At 51.2% G+C, this 16,993-nt stretch overlaps 1 protein-coding gene across 4 annotated transcripts in view; it reads right to left on the bottom strand.

The window, feature by feature from the left end:
• ABCF1 (ATP binding cassette subfamily F member 1) overlaps nucleotides 1–16,993 on the bottom strand; it is a 1,170,658-nt gene that overhangs the window by 318,377 nt on the left and 835,288 nt on the right. For all 4 annotated transcript variants that reach the window (XM_069635350.1, XM_069635348.1, XM_069635351.1 and 1 more), the window contains one exon: nucleotides 11,287–11,458. In XM_069635350.1, the coding sequence (XP_069491451.1) occupies nucleotides 11,287–11,458 (172 nt within the window). The remainder of the gene's footprint in view (nucleotides 1–11,286; nucleotides 11,459–16,993) is intronic.

Below are 16,993 nucleotides of genomic sequence, written 5' to 3'. Positions count from 1 at the left end.
CCGGGAACCAGATCTGCCTCGGCCACGCCGGTGCGACGAGGATCATCCTGCACCTGGACTTCTTGAGCTGGTTGATGAGGCGGAGCAGCAACGGAAGGAACGCGTATAGAAACAGGCCGTCCCAAGGGACCGAGAAAGCATCGCCCATGCTCCTCGGCTGTGGGAACCTGCTGGCGAACCTCTGGCACTTGGAGTTTGTCGCCGTCGCGAACAGGTCGATCTGGGGTTTGCCCCATCCTTGGAAGAGTCGATCCACTTGGTCCTGGCGCAGTTCCCACTCGTGGCACAAGCGCAGCTCCCTGCTGAGTGAGTCCGCGACAGTGTTTTTTATTCCTGCCAGGTGGAAGGGGACCAGAAACATCCCTTGGGTGACAGCCCAATGCCACAGATCCTGGGCCTCCTTGGATAGGGCTGGGGATCTGGTGCCTCCTTGCTTCCATATATAGAACATCGTGGTGGTGTTGTCGGTGAAGATCCTCACCACCTTGCCCTTGAGGGACGGAAGGAACGACTTGAGAGCCCAGAAAACTGCTCGGAGCTCCAGAATGTTGATGTGGAGACACCTCTCCTCCGGGAGCCAAAGGCCTCTTGCGTGGAGGTCTCCTGTGTGGGGCCCCCCCAACCCTCCAGAGAGGCGTCCGTTGTCACCGTCTCCTGAAACGCCGGGATTTGAAATTCCGTGCCTGTCGTGAGGTGAGCACGGATGCCCCACCATAAGATCGCCTGACGGAACTCCTCGTCGAGAGGGATCCTGTCCTCGAAACAGCCCCTCGCTTGGAGCCAGCGGGTGTCGAGAAACTCCTGTAGCGGACGCATCCGAAGTCTGCAAAGGGGGACAAGGTATATGCACGAGGACATCATCCCGAGGAGGGACTTGACGGACCTCACCCTGGCCATGTCCGTGGCTAGCAGGCGCCGCACCTTGCCCAGGATGGTCTTGGTCCTCTCCCCTGACGGGGAGGCCAATTGCTCCACTGTATCGAGCTTTGCTCCCAGAAACTGTGCCATCTGCGATGGAATCAGATGGGATTTGGGGTAGTTGGTGGCGAACCCCAGCTCCGTGAGCAACCGGACGGTCCTCGCCATGTTTGTTCGACAGAGAGTTCCCTTGTCCTTGCCCGGATTAGCCAGTGGTCCAGGTAGGGGTAAACGTGGATCCCCTGCAGACGCAGCCGTGCTGCCACTCGTGCCAGGCACTTGGTGAAAACCCTGGGTGCCGACTTTAATCCGAACGGTAGGGCCATGAATTGGTAGTGGCGTCCCTGAACCACGAACCTGAGGAACTTCTGGTGCCTTTTTAGGATAGGGATGTGGAAGTAAGCATCCTCCAGGTCTAAAGACGATAGGAAGTCGCCTTATTCCAGCTGTCCCAGCATGTGCTGGAGGGTGACCATACTGAATTTCTGTGCCTTGATGCACTTGTTTAAGTGATGCAGGTCCAGGATGGGGCGCCAACCGCCTGTTTTTTTCTTGATGAGGAAGTACCTTGAGTACACTCCGGAGCCCTCTGGGGACGAGCTCGATGGCACCTTTCTTGAGCATCGCCTTTACCTCCGACAGTAGTTGAGGGACGTGATTCTTCTTCCTGGCCATGGGAGGAATGCGAGGGCACTTCTTTTGGAATTCCAGCGAGTGCCCGTTGGCCAGGGTGTCCAGCACCCAACGGTCGGTGGAGATGGACTCCCACACGCTGACAAACTTCGTCAGCCGGCCTCCCACCGGGGTGCTGTGGTGGGGGCCCCCCCGACAACCCAGACGGTTCAGTCTTGCTTGGAGCCGGCCTTGCCGCCTTGGCGACGGCGGCGGGAACCCCCTTGCTTGCCACGATCTCTGTAGGCCTCCTGAGAAGAGGAGCGGGCCGTCTGACAGTAAGTGGAAGAACCACTGCTGGATCCTTTGGAGGCACCCTGTCTGCCTCCGGAGCTCCGAAAGGGCCATCGCTGTTGAAGTATTCCCAGGGCCCAGGCCGTCTCCGAGTCAGCCTTGATGGCCTGTAGGGACTCATCCACCACCTTACCAAAAAGGTGGTTGCCGTCGAACGGCATGTCCAACACCCTGGTCTGGACGTCCTGGCGAAAGTCTGTCGCCTTGAGCCATCCTCGTCGTCTGAGGCAAACTCCGTTGCCCAGTTGGCGAAATCCGGTATCGGCAATGTCCGTTGCCACCGTTATGGCATGATCCGACGCCACCTCGCCTTCCTGCAGAATTTCTAGGGCCTCCGCTCTTTTGTCATCAGGCAGGAAGTCTAGCAGGGGAGCTATCTTGAACCAGAGCTCCCTGTTCTAGCGTGCCACGATCGCTAAGGCATTGGCCGCCTTAATCGTCGTTGCCGCCGACAAGATGACTCGTCGTCCCATAGAGTCCAACTTCTACCTCCCCGCCGGACAGCGAAGGCAAGAAGTTGAAGCCGCCGCACCCGCTGCCTTCTTCTTAGCCGCAGCCGAGACGACAGAGTCCGGCGTGGGCTGGGCCCTGAGGCACAAGGGGGCGGCATCGGGGACTCGGTACTTCTTCTAGTACCTGTCCCTCTTGGCTGGTTGGTGTCGTGGAAGGGTTCTTGAAGTCAGCAAGTCCCTCCTCCCAAATGTCGTAGAGTAAAGGCACAGCGAGGACCGTCTTCCTCTTGCCCTGGTTATCATGGCGTGGAAAGAGCCAATTTTGTCCGCTGGAGACGCCTGCAGGGTGGTTGGGGGGGTACGGTGACGACGGGATGTCTGCTGTGTCATCGCCACCGTCCGTCCCCGTCGCTGTATCCTCCCTCGGGTCCGGCGAAGGGGTCCACCGGTCTCGCAGGCACGAAAGGCGGAGCGGGGTGGACTCTCCTCTTGTTAGGAGGGCTTCCCGACAGGCCCGGTTCTGGATCCTCCGTCGGGGTCCGTGGTAATCTCGTCCTTATCTCGGTGCATAAGGATTGGATTGCCAACAAAATGGCCGCCAACCTATCTTGGGGCTCGGGCAATGGCTGCGATGGACGGGGTGGCCGTTCCACTGGGCCCTGTTCGTCGTTGCTATCTTCGATCACGTCAGCAGGGACCGCCCCCTGGGATCGAACCTTCTCGAACCTCTCGTTGAGGCCTATGAACCTCTCGTTGAGGCCTAGGGACCTTTCGTTGAGGCCCTTCTCGGTTTCCACCAGTTCCTCCTCAGAGGCTGATTCCGAGTCTGTAATGTCCACCGGCCCCCCCGCCCCCCTCTTTTTCAGCCAGGGGTCTTAGCGATGGGCTGGAAAGAGGAATCCCTCCACGGTGGCATAGATACTCTGGGCCCGGCGGGCGTTTCCACAGGCGTAGTCTCAGCCGGCTTCACCAGGATCGCAGTGACCACTTGGGTAGAGGCCTTTGCCGGGTGGATCAAAGCCCTCACCACCTTAGGTGCTTCCTGGGCCCTCGCCTTGGGGGTGTGGGGGGGGGGGGGGGTCAGCGCCTCGCTCCCCCTTCGAGATCGACCGGGTCCGCAACAGAGGCCTACCCGGGTTCTCGGACTTCCTCTTCCCCGAACCAGAGCGCTGGCTCGTGGTCGAACGTGCTGGGGAAGTAGCGCCCTGCTTGGCAACCGAAGAGCCCGACCTTTCGGTGCTCCCGGTGCCCGCAGACTCGCAGTGCTTGGCCTTTTGTTGGGCCCCCGTCGCCGTGGTGCCCTCAGAGGACTTAGAATCCCGCTCAGACTTCTTCTTCGCCTTCTTACCTGCTGTGCCCTTCTCCAGCCAGACGGCGAGGCGGGAACGACGATCTTGTTTGGTCCGTTCCGAAAGGTTCTTGCAGAACGCAGTCTTTCTACACGTGCGTCTTGTCCTCATGGAGGCAGTAGAGACATCGCGAATGCTCGTCCTCCTTGAAAATGTTCTGTAATCAGCATCCAGGGCAGCACCTGAACAGCTTGGATCCGGGCGTCAAGCTTCCCTTGAACAGCTTGGATCCGGGTGTCGAGCTTCCCTTGTCCTGGGCCATGTCTGTTGAGGTAGGCCGCAGATCTTCCGGAATCCTCCAAGTAGTATGAACTCGACGAAAACTTCACCCCTTGAGGGGCGTCGAGAATTCCGAAACGGGTCCCAGTTATCGTAAGTAGAAACGGTGGAGCTTGAGGCTCGATTAAACCGAAAAAATTAGAAAATCTCCTGAAAAAACGTGAAAACGCAGTAAAAAAAAAAAACTCGAGAGCTAAACACGAGGACTCCCAACACTTGAGTGTGCGGCAAAAATCTGAGGATGGCTGCCAGAGGCGGGGCTTAGGGAGAGGGCAGTCATTGGTTGGGGGCAGTATGACCCAGAGATCAGTGATATGTTACTACTAAGAAAGACAGATCAGAAACGAAACTGATACTGATTTTTTCTTTACCGAGGATTCCCAGCCTGACGACGGGGAATATTCATGAGCATGTGAATCCATGCCAGTTCCCATGCTGGAGAAGTCTATGTTCCTTCCACCCCGAGCGGGGAGGAAGGGAGGGCGCATGTGAATCTAAGCAGATACAACCATCAGAAATGCTTGAACGGTAAGTAATGCATGTCTTCTGATGTTTGTTAATCTGCTTAGAATCACATGCTGTGCATAGACAAGCAAGTAGTACCCGGAGTTGGAGGTGGGTTGTGAGACGGAACAGTCGTGAAAAGATGTCTTAGTACTGCCTGTCCCACCTGAGAATCAGACGTAGAATGAGTGTCTAGGCAATAGTGTTTTGTAAAGGTGTGTACAGAACTCCAGGCTGCCGCTTTGCAAATGGACTCTAGGGGAACATTTGCAATGAATGCTATGGATGCCCCAGTGCCTCGAGTAGGATGTGCTCTAGGCTTGAAGGGCAGTTCTCTCTTTGCAAGAGTGTAACATAGTGTGATGCATTTGACAATCCGCCTTGATATTGCTGGTTTAGAGACAGGGTCCCCTTCTCTACCAGCTGCCACTGAAACAAAGAATTGTTTAGTTTTCCTCAGTGGTTTAGTTCCATCTATGTAGGAACATGACTGCCCTGCGCACATCTAGTGTGTGAAGGCTTCTTTCGCCCATGTTAGTAGGTCTCTGGAAGAACGTGGGTAGTTCGATTGACTGGTTCACATGGAACTTCGAAATAAATTTCGGCGCAAATCTGGGATGAGTGCGCAGAACTACCTTATCTTTGTGGACTGTAACAAAGGGGTCCAAAACCAAGAGGGCCTGTAGTTCGCTAACTCTTCTGATAGAAGTGATAGCTACCAGAAAGGCTGTCTTGTAGGTCAGGTCTTTCAGACTAGCTTTATGCATAGGCTCAAAAGGGGGTCCCATGAGCTTAGTTAAAACCACATTTAGGTCCCACCCAGGGGCTGGGTGAGTGATGGGGGAATACATTCTTTTAACCCCTTCCATAAAGGCTTTAATCACAGGTATTTTCCACCACGACACCTTCTGCTGTCACGTGGTGTAGGCTGACAACGCCGCTAGGTGAACCTTTAAGGAATTGAAGACTAACCCAGAGTCCAACACATGGGTTAGATATAACACAATGTGTGAAGGCGAACAATCAGTGGGATTGACGTCTTTGGAACTGCACCAAATGACAAAACGTTTCCATTTGCTGGCATAGCAATAACGTGTGTTAGGCTTTCTTGCCTCCCTCAGTATTGTCCATGCATCTTTGAGGGAGTTGCAGATGTCCAAACTCTAGGACTTCAGGAGCCAGGCTGCTAAGTTCAGAGTTTGTGGGCATGGGTGCAGAGTCTCCCCCCTGTCCTGAGACAACATGTTGTATGGGCAGGGCAGCTTGACTAGTGGGGAGAGGGACATTTCCATCAGGTGCGCGAACCAAGGTTGGCGGGCCCACATGGGAGCCACCAGAATCATGGTGACTGGTTCCTGGTGCATCTTGTGTACCATCTTGTTCAGAAGGGGAGTCGGGGGAAGGGGGGGGGGGCAAAGCGTAAACAAATTTCCCCAACCAAGTTATCCAGAGACTGTTCCCTTTGGATCGGTTCTGGGGTAGCTGGAGGCGTAATCTTGGCATTGGGCGTTCTCCTGAGTAGCGAAGAGGTCGATCTCTGGAAACCCCCATTCTGCGAAGACATTAAATACAATGTCTTCGTGCAGTCGCCATTCATACTCTTCTGGCAGAGGACAATCTCTGCGGAGTACGTCTGCCAGCAGATTGAGTTCCCCTGGACCATGTTGGGATATCAGGAACATCTTGTGTTTGAGAGCCCATATCCAGATGTTTTGGGACAGCTTGGATAGCCCTGGAGAGTGAGTGCCCCCTGTTTGTTTAGGTAATACATTGCTGTTGTGCTGTCGGTTAGGACCAGCATTGTCTTCCCTTGCAGTTGCTCCTGAAAGGCTTTCAATGCTTTGAACACTGCTAGTAGCTCCAGTAAATTTATATGGTTAGACGCTACCTGAGGGGACCACACTCAGTGCGCTGTCTGTTAAAGCAGGTGAGCCCCCCACCCCGTGAGAGATGCGTCTGTCGTGAGAGTGGCTTCTACTGCAGGGGTGGTGAAGGTTTTCCCCTTCAAGAGGTTCTCCCTCGACTACCACTGCAGAGAGAGAACGAGGGCTGGCGAGGCAACTAACAGATCTTCCCATTGTCCGCTGGCCTGACACCACTGGCTGTTGAGCAACTCTTGCATGGGACACATGCGCATCCGCGCGTGGGGAACCAAGTATATGCACGACGCCATCAAACCTAGCAAACGCATAGCTTTGCGTGCCGTCACCTCTCGACTGGCTACATACTGAGGAACCTGAGAGAGCATGTTCTGAAGCCTCTCGCTGGAAGGGAAGACTAGACCTTCTTCCGTACGAATAAGAGCCCCCATGAACTGTTTTACTTGGCTGGGGACTAAGCTGGATTTCTTTTCGTTGGTAGAAAATCCCAGCATGAACAGTAGGTCTACTGTCTTTTGGGTGTTCGGAAAACAAACGTCTAACGAGTCCCCCGTGATGAGCCAATCGTCGAGGTAAGGGTAAACTGGAACTGAAAGTCTGCGCAGGTGTGCCGATGCCACTGCCAGGACCTTGGTAAACACCCTTCGCAGCGAGGCTATGCCGAAGGGGAGTACTTTGAACTGGTAGTGTTTGTCCTGAATCACGAACCTTAGGAATTTTCTGTGCGCTGGCAGCATTGAAATATGAAAGTATGCATCTTTCATATCCAATGTTGTCATGAAGTCCCCCTGTTTTAGCAATGGGATCACCTCTTGCAGTGTTACCATGCAAAACTTCTGGGGCTTTATGAACTTCTTCGCTGGGCGCAGGTCTAGAACAGGACGCATGGTGAGATCCTTTTTGGGTACAAGTACCTACACTGAATAGATACCCTCGTTTACCTGAAGAATCGGGATGGCTTCTATGGCGTCCTTTCCCAGCAGCGCTTCCACCTCTTGGATCAGGATCTGCAGATGTTCCGGTGAAAGGCGTCGATGTTTCGGCGGTCTGAACTGTGGAGGTCGGGCGAATTCCACGCAGTAACCATGGGCGACCGTCTTTAAGACGCACTGGTCTGAAGTTATCCCCTCCCATGCCTTGAGGAAAGATGTTAATCGACCCCCGACCGGGGAGACATGGGAGGGGACCTGGACTTGGTGGTCATTTCTGACCTGAAGTTGATGCTCCTCTGGAATTGGAGCCTCACCTCTATTCTTTCCGCGCTTCTGACCCCTCTGGGGGTAGTAGGTGGGGCTTGCAGCAGGTTAAGTTGAAGTTGCCCGCGCAGAAATTATTTTGAGTGGCGTGGGCTTGTCCTTGAAAGGACCGCGAATTACTTCCCCTCTGTGAAGAGGGTTTTTGGGAAATCTGGTGTAGCGACTTAATAGTCTCGTGCTCCTTCTTGGCCGTCTCCAACGCACCGTCTACCAAGAGGTTGGCCTCTTCGATGGGTTTGTTGATAATGGATGCCTGGGTCTCAGGCCTGAACCCCGACGTGCGCAGCCACGCGTGTCTCTTTAGGAGAGTACCCTGTGCGAGAGACCTGCCTGCTGTCTCTGCGGTGTCCAGGGTATTCTTTACAACATTCTGATTGGCAAGTTTGCCCTCAGAGACAATGGCGAGAAGCTTGGCTCCGGAACCTCCTGAAGGCCTTCCTGGAGTAGGTTCCATTGGGCGTCGACGTAGCTTGCCAGTAACGTTGCGTTATTGGCAATCTGGACGGTATAGGCCGCCGCCGACGTAACCCGTTTGTCTAAGGCATACAACCTTTTGGACTCCTTTTCCGGGGGTGACTCTCCCGTGGCAACGGGAACCCCTGCTCTCTTGCGAGTGTTGGTCACCACCAGCGAGTCTGGGATTGCGTGTCCTTTGATATAAAGCGGGTCGGTGGGGGAGGGCCGGAAAAGTTTTTTGACCCTTGGGTTCACAGCCCTAGCCTGAGCGGGTGTGAGTAAGGAAGGGGCCAGCCGTCTCTTTACAGAGCTCAAGAGAGGGATAGACTAGCTTGCCGGAGGCTTTTCATTAATTATGTCCTCCGCAAAATCTTGTTCGGGCAAGGCTTCAAGCGTGGCAATTTTAAAGAATTCTGCTGCTTTTTTCAACATGTTGTTGAAAGCCATTTGATCATCCACCGGAGAAGCTTGTCGAATCGGGGTGGATGGGGGAGAGTCGAGGCAAACGATATCAGAATTGTGATCATCCTGTTGGGTGTCCTCCCAGTTGTCCGTTGCCCCTTGATCTTCCCCATAGTTGTCCAGAAAAGAAGCCTCCTTCTGTATAGATGTCTCTATAAGTGTCCATCTGGACATCATCTTGATAGTCAACTTGGTGTTGGACATCTAGGTGTTGGGCATCTTGTGTTTGAGGGTTAGGGTGTACCCGAGCTCTTTTCGGCGGAGGTTGATCAGAAGCCCTGAAAAACTGCTCCAGCCGATCCATACACCCCTCAAATTGCTCCGTGGTCCCCTTGGATGACCCAAATGGACCTAGCTGAGTAGGAACCGGGTTCTCCGCCCTAAGGCGTTGAGAGGATCTCCTCAGGGTGCTTGAGAGGGGTACCTGGCTTTCTTCGTAAGAGTCTTCGGGATCGTCTTCCAAATCCGTGGAAAACTTTTAGGCGGATTGGCCCATAACTGTGGGCGGAACCGGTACTAGGCCCACTGCCGTAGCAATCCTATTGATGCTCTTACGGATAAGTCACCGAATCTTCGGGATACAACGTCTTCGATGATGTGTCGGCACTGAAAATGTCTTCCGCGGCCCCAGAAGGGCCAGCGGATGGCTTCTCAGGTAGAGGCCTACTCGCAGTTTTTGGGCCTGTACGGGCCTTGTTCAGAAACTTCGGCGTTTGTAGTTTGGGGAGTAGCGCCCTTGTTATGTTTGTTATGCCCAGTCGTCATGCGCTGCTGCGGATGCGGGGAAGGCTTCGGATCACATCAATCCGATGGCGCTTTCGCCTTCTTCGACGAAGTCGTCGAGGAGGGCGGTGGGGTTGCGTGCTTTGTGCGGTGCGATTGTACACCCCTGTCACCGGGTGTGGTCCCTGTAGCAAGACCGGAGTCGAGCCTGGAAGAGTCGGGGACGGGCGTGGCGGCTCTAGAATAGTCCGCCTCAAGGTCTATAACGTCCGCGTTGGACGTTTAGTCATCCGATGTACCCCCGTCATTTTCTGCTGGTGTTGCGGCAGGGGAGGGAGGCTCCACGACTGACATTCCGTACGCGGCCCACCGCTTCAACCGGCGCTCCTTAGGGGTTTTAGGTTTAAGGAGTTTACACGCCGAACACCACTTCTGGTCGTGCTCTAGGGGGAGACCAGCGTTACACGACGTGTGCTCGTCTTTCCACGGATATCTGACCCTACACACAGGGCCAAATCTAAATGGAGTCCTTTCCATAGTAGAAGGGAAGGGTGACCAGACCAAAAAGAAAAGCAGTGGAAAAGAGGAAAGACATCATAGCAGTATGGCAAACCCAGAGCCCGCTCTCCCTACTGTGTAGGCCGGCCAGAAGGCCCGACCACGTGGAAGTCTGAACGCTGGATCTTAGGCGCCAGAACCCACAGCCGTAGACGATTCCCCCGTAGTCTTCGTCGAATTGTTCTTGAAGGGCAAAGTGATTTAACAGGGATTAAACCGACAATTCGGTAAGATAAACAATGTCTCATGAAGAGCTCCGCTATCGGGCGACCAGTTATCTGGGTGGAAAAAAACAATCTGAGGGACCTCGGCGCGTGAGGGATTTTGGGTACTACACACGTCACGATAGGGATAGTGTTTCAGACACGCCTAGGACGACGTCCCCTTTCGGTCCCCGAAAGACAAGATGCAATACTCCGCAGTTACCACTGGTTGTCGGACCATAAGCACAGCATGTGATTCTAAGCAGATTAACAAGCATCAGAAATTCCATTACTGAAAATCTTACTTAACAGAGGGAAGTGCCGGGGAAAACGTGATGACTCCATTGGATTCATCCATAACTACAGGCGTGACCAATTAGATTGCTAGTTGAACATTGGCATCTCTAGGAACACTGCCCTGCGGGAAGGTTCTTGAAAACTGCTAGGGATTTATCAGAATGGCTATAGTGATGAGGGAGGCTGGATCCCAGGTGGGCAGCGCTGGGCTCCAGTCTAGTCACAGGGATGAAGTTGCCCACCACCCCCCGAACCCCTCTGAGTAGTGGGCAGCAGGTGAATTTGGCCCCACAGGGATGTAACTGAATAACAGCAGCAAGAGAGATGGAATCTAAATTCTGGGGGACAGCAAAGGGAGGCTACTGGGGGGGGGGTAGGGAAGCAATTCCAGATGTGTGGGGAGTTGAATGCAAGGCCCAAGTCATTTCAAGGAGTAAGGCATAGTTGCGACTGGAAGATTGCAGCAGGATAATGGTATATAGGTGGGGAGAGAAACATCAAGTAGCATTAATAATCCAGTCAACCTAAATCCCCACACGTATACAAACAGATCCATCCCACGAAACAAGCTACATTGAAGACTGTCTGTTCAGAAGAGATGCGTAAACAGCTTCAAAGAAGTCAAGCGTGCCTTTCCAATCAGTGATCAGCCCAGGCACGTGGAAATAATTTGCTGGGACCCACATCCTTGTGATAATTTCTCATGCCTCGCTTATCTACCAGATATTAAAGCAACCCAAATAATTTCATTAGGAGCTGGAGCAAGGGTGCTATGCCGGGATGCCATTTAGAAACTTACATTTATAAATACCCCCAGCATTAAACAACTTGAGCATACATTTTGTTTAGTATCGATAACATGGGATTAGAAGACATTTACATTGTTAGTTCAGAGGCGCAGAGTGTTTAAGCAGGGTTAGTCTCTATATGTGCATTACACATTCGAGATGTCCTAGGACCATGGATTAAAAATGCATTCCTACCGTGCAGGCCTAAAATGGGTGGGCTGAGCGGCGGAGGGTTAGGAAAGGTGAATTTCACTGTATACTCCCGCGGCCTCTTGAGCAGCTCGGCTGGCTCATTCGCCTCCTCATCCGGATTCTTTTTCCGGCCCTTCTGCTGTTTCCGTGTCAAGGCTTCTTTCGTCTGCTTCTCCTGAGAAGGGAAAAAGTTATTTATTCTCAACATTTCACTGCCCCCAGTCATTTTATATTGGTTCATATACTTGCTAGAACAATCACAAACTATCAGGGAAGACTTCATTACACTTAAAATGATTCTATTGCCTCTCATGGGTTAAAATCTGAACCTTACCACTGGCATGTCAGACTATACGTACAACTGGCCACACACACTATTTGGAGCAAGCAAATAATGGCAATGGCAGAATGACTGTTAGGGGAGTTTTCTAAAGTCCTACTGGCAGTAATGCATTAGTAAGCTATCCCAGTGGTTTGTAGATCCCCAACTCTTAGGATCAGTCTGCACTAGCTCAGGACCTTGTTCGGTTAGAATTGGAGTAGTTACACAGTGTAAGACTACACAAGACTTACCTGCTTGGTATTCGGTAACCCACCTTTTGGTATAGGTCTGTACTACACAAGTTAGTAGTGTGACTGAGCAGCCAGGCCCATCTCAAGCAGGGTAAATGAAATCAGTCAATACAATTAGCCAAGTAACACTGATACTCAAGGTTTAAATAGATATTTATTTAACATCAGTTTTAAATAAGCATTCTTTAAAAAGACAATTGATTGTAACTATTCAAGTAAACTTTGGAATTACATTTCAGAATTAGTCAAACTAGTGGATAATCTTTGGTTACGCTTCATACACTCTACACCCTGAGGTGACTTCAATCACAAGGATAGTATTTGCATCTCACACCAATACTTATGTAAATTCCGAGTTGCAGAAAGGAAATGTTAAGGGAAGTAAAAAGCTTGGAATAGTTTCTCAAAACATCGGAGGACAGCTGAATCCTCCAATGAAGTCTAGATTAGCCTTTCCAAGCATTAACAGTAGAACACAAGCTACAACCTATGGTGGGACAAGCAATATCAAAGTCAACGGATTTAGAAGAGTGCCTTTAGGGAGCCAGGGCAGACTGTCATTCGGACAAAGTCTATGATTCTGATGCACGTCTTGGATAAAAGTCTTGCACAAAGTTAGAGAAAAATCACTTGTAGGCACACAAGCTGTTGAGAGCCATGCTGCCAGAGGTAAAAACCTTCTTGGCCAAAGCGTCCATCCTTTTCCCTTCCCTGTTTTAGGGAGATTTGACGTGGATGCCACGGGCTTGGAGGATATAGTGGCATCCTGAAATACCAGTGCATGCGTTTCGCCAGATGGAAGCCAAAGGATCAGCTATGGCCTGATTGAAGGGTATGTTGTGCTCAATAGCCGGGCCCTCATCCAGGATGGGGAATGGCGGACGACTTGAGGCCGAGGGAGTCAACCACTTTCTCTACTAATGTCTTGGGAGGATAGCTCAGGAGCAACATGCTCGCCTTGGAAGCAAGATGACACGGAGCAACACAGGTTCAATCCCCGGGCCGCGCTTATAAGCCACTCGGTATTAAGCACGTTATAAATAACCTATTATATCAAATCATGTCTGAAATTTGACATGAGATTCAGTGTATGGTTTTTGTTGCATCTCAAGGCCTGGCGATGTGTCTGACCCACTGGCATATTGAAGGCCCTGAGCAAGTGCCATCAAGTTGTCTCGGTCCTCGAAGTAGTCGACATCACCTGAACCCATGAAGATGGGGTCTACCTCTGGATTCCTCGGACTGATCGTTGCCGAAAATCTATCGCATGGAGTCAAAAAAGCTTGTCCGCGATAGCGGTTGAAAGGCGCTGACGTCGATGGTCGACATCGAGGGATTATCCTTCAGATCCGTAGCTCTCGTTGCAGAGGGCTTAGTCGCTTGAAGCAGAGCCCTATAGGCCGATGGATTGGGTATCGGCACGGATAGCTCCGACGGGCGATGGGCGCTGTGGAAGAGGCTTCTAGAGGGCGATTTTCTTGCCTAGTAGGGCATGGAGCTCAAAAGCTCAGTTGGCGCTGAAGATATCTACTTCTTGACAAGCATAGGGTCGGACGTACCGAGCGCCGCTTTTGCAGCCAAGGTCTGCTGGTTGGGGTGGGAGCCGTGCCGACAGCCACCTGTTGTGGAAACATATCAAACATTTCTTTTTAAACTAATGGCACTCTTCCCGAGTGGTCGGTCCCTTAGAGGGCTTACCTCGCTGCGGGGAAGAATCGGATTCCTGCTGATGGTGGCGTCGCTTCGTCCGTGAGGAAGCGGATGAGGAATGGCTTCTGGGGCAGGACCTCTTGTTTTCTAGTAGTGCCGGCCCTCATCGCGACGAGTGGGCTCCTCAGACGACCAGATGAGACACGTGCCAGAGACTTTGGCAACGGTAGGCCCAGTTTACCGGCTGTCTCGCAGGACCTTGGGTTGCATCTTGGCACACAATGCGCAAGGCTCCGTGTCGTGAGTAGAACCCAAACACCATAAACAGACGTTGCGTGGGTCTGTCAATGATTTTTTGGCCTCGCAATCTGAGCACCGCTTGAAACCCGAGATCTGGTGCGAAGACATTGTAAATTGTAATTATTTATACAGCGCTTATACACAGGTGAAGTTCTTCAAAGCGCTTCAAGGTGGGAAGGGAATGACGTCCATTACTTACTCTAATAGCATTTCTGATCTGCTTAGATTCACATGCTGTGCATATAGTCCGACATCTAGTGGTAACCACAGAGTATTGCATCTGGTCTTTCGAAGATCGAAAGGGGACGTCGACATGGGCACGCCTGTAACACTATCTCTCACGTGTTGAGGTCCCTCCGATTGTATTTTTTCTGCAGGGAGGGAGCCTTATGACTATCGTGAGTGAGTACAGAAAAGAGAGAGAAAGTAGTAAAATGCCTATGTTCCTTCCTTCTGATCAGGGAGGAAGGGTGGGCGCATGTGAATCTAAGCAGATACAACCATCAGAAATGCTTTTACGGTAAGTAATGCATTGTCTTCTGATGTTTGTTAATCTGCTTAGAATCACATGCTGTGCATAGACTAGCGAGCAGTATCCAGAGTTGGCGGCAGGATGTGAGAAGGAACAGTAGTGAAAAGAGATCTTAGTACTGCTTATCCCACCTGAGAATCAGACCTATAGTGAGTGTCTAGGCAATAGTGTTTTGTAAAGGCGTGTACAGAACTCCAGGTTGCAGCCTTGTAAATGGACTTGAGAGGAACATTTGCAATGAATGCTATGGACGCCCCAGTGCCTCGAGTGGAATGTGCTCTCGGCTTGAAGGGCAGTTCTCTCTTAGCAAGAGTGTAGCAAAGTGTGACACAATTGACAATCCACCTTGAGGTGCCCGATTTAGAGCACAAGGGTAGTTCTATAGATTGGTTCACATGGAACTTTGAAATGAATTTGGTCGCAAACCATGGGTGAGTGCGGAGAACCACCTTATCTCTGAATTGTAACAAATGGGTTGTTTGGCAAGATTGTATGCATTACCCGGGGGGAGACTGCACCAGCCTTGTCCTTGTGGTAATAGTAAACCCAACCTTTGGTATAAGCATGTACTAACATTGGTAGCGTTACTGAGTAGCCATGCTCATCTCAAGAGGGGTCAATGTTAGTTATGTTACTTTGCATTTATATAGCGCCTTATGTACCATTGGTATAGTCTCAAGGCGCTGGTAGGTTGAACGCCCTCGGGAACCGAAGTTCAAGTAAGTAGAGAGAGCAGAGAGAGTCAAAAGGTGCGTGTGAGCACCGGATATGTGTGCAGCTGGTGTGGCATTCGTGTGATAGCTGCTTTTTAGCGGTAGGTGTGGTGGTTGGGAGATCAGGAGTATGTGTTTGTTCTGGACGGTTGTAATCCAGACCGATTTTGGCTGCGTTAGGCCTGAGGAGAACGCCTAGGCTGGAGGGTGTGTAACCAGCAGTGTTTAGAGAGGGTGATGGGGAGCATGAGGCAGATGATGGTATGAGAACAGCTATACCGAATGGTGTCATAGTATTGCTGTGTTCTATTTGAGTTGTGGTGTAAAGAAGAGAGTAAGCGTGGAGATGTGAATATGGTGGTTTACTGTAGGTGCTCGAGATCGAGCTCACTCCAATAGTTCCATGTACTCCATCCGTTCCATGTACTCTGACTGTTCCGTGCATTACGACTGTTTCAAGCACTCAGACTGTTCCTTTCAGTGCTCTTTTAGACATTCCATGCCTTCCAAACCATTCCATGCATGTCACGCCATTCTGTGCACTCCAATCCGTTCCGTGCACTCCAATCCATTCCATGCATTCCAATCCATTCACTCCAATCCATTCCATGGACTGCAACCTTTTTATGCACTGCTCCATTTGTTAGTTCTATCCACGTTATCCTTTCTCCATGCATCATCCATCCACATACGTCATCTACACATGTTCCACCCATTTCACACGTTCAATCCACTTCATCCGTTCCACCCATTTTACATCGGTTCATCCGTTCCATCCCCATACTACACCCGTTCCATCCCCATGGGCAAAATCGGAATGGGGCCAGAGCGCATCCCTGCTTTAACCCTCTAAAGGTGTTTATTCTCCGAGAGAGTAGATCTTAAGCATTAAGTTTGTAACACAGAGTTTCACAGTGACAGTTAACCAAAGAAACTCACATAACGTTGAAGTATACTTTCAAACACACACTTAGTTTCTCTAAATCAGACGATACCCATTGGGGATGGCACACAGACACTTCCTACACCATAAGGTGAATTAAATTGCTAGGACACTGTGGACATTGATTTATCACTGACATTTAGAGCAATACTGTTTGTGGTGTAAAGGTTTTCCTGTGGGAAAGGTAAAGGCACATAGTCAGAGGTAGAAGAGTCTTTCAGGACGACCAGGCAAGCCAATGTTAGTTGAGCAAAGTCTAGGGAAGCTGAAGATCTTCTGGTAGATAAGTAAAATACTTGCACAAAGATTTCAAAAGAGTTTGTAGAAATAAAGAACACTTGAAAGGCCACAAGCTGTCAGGCTTGTGAAGGGCAAAGATGCAAGCAGCTCTGCAAGGCAACCAAGTCATGTCTCAAGTCATGTCTCAACTGAGAACAAGCAAGGCTACACAACAAGAGGTAAGTCCTCTTAGGTTTACAGTACCTTTTGAATTAAGAAAACTGGATCCAGCTGCATTTCTGTTCCTGGAGTTATACAATGCCTTTGTTCCTGGGTCTCAGTCATGGGGACAAGAGGGAGGGCGTCTAAGGACTCCTGCAAGACGAAATGGATGGTCGGTAGCAGCACTGGGCAAACTTCAATTCAGCAGCACTTTGCGGTTTCAGCTCCTTGCGTCTCAGCAAACAGCACCACTGCGGATTCTCGGCTGTCGAGATGGGCTTTCCTCGCATCTGGGGACCAGCACTCTGTTGAGGTGGCTCAGGCTTGGTCAGTCCTGCTTCCTGGGAGTCCAGAGGATCTTCCTCAAGCTCTTGGCCAACTTTAAAGCGACACGCATGATCTGGTGTTACTCTCTCTGGCGATCAGTTCAAGCAGCAGCAGAGGAAGTACAGCCAGCTCTGAGAGGATGCCCAAAAGAGTTCACTTTGGAGTTGATTGGTCCCATTAACTCAAGGGGAAAAGTCGTTTTTGCAGGGCTTCTCTAGTCGAGGCGAATTC

Source organism: Ambystoma mexicanum, chromosome 13, assembly GCF_040938575.1.
Source record: "Ambystoma mexicanum isolate Mex_15411 chromosome 13, UKY_AmexF1_1, whole genome shotgun sequence".
NCBI lineage: Eukaryota > Metazoa > Chordata > Amphibia > Caudata > Ambystomatidae > Ambystoma > Ambystoma mexicanum.
The sequence above is the reverse complement of the archived record's forward strand: the minus strand, read 5'-3'. Positions and strand labels throughout refer to the sequence as shown.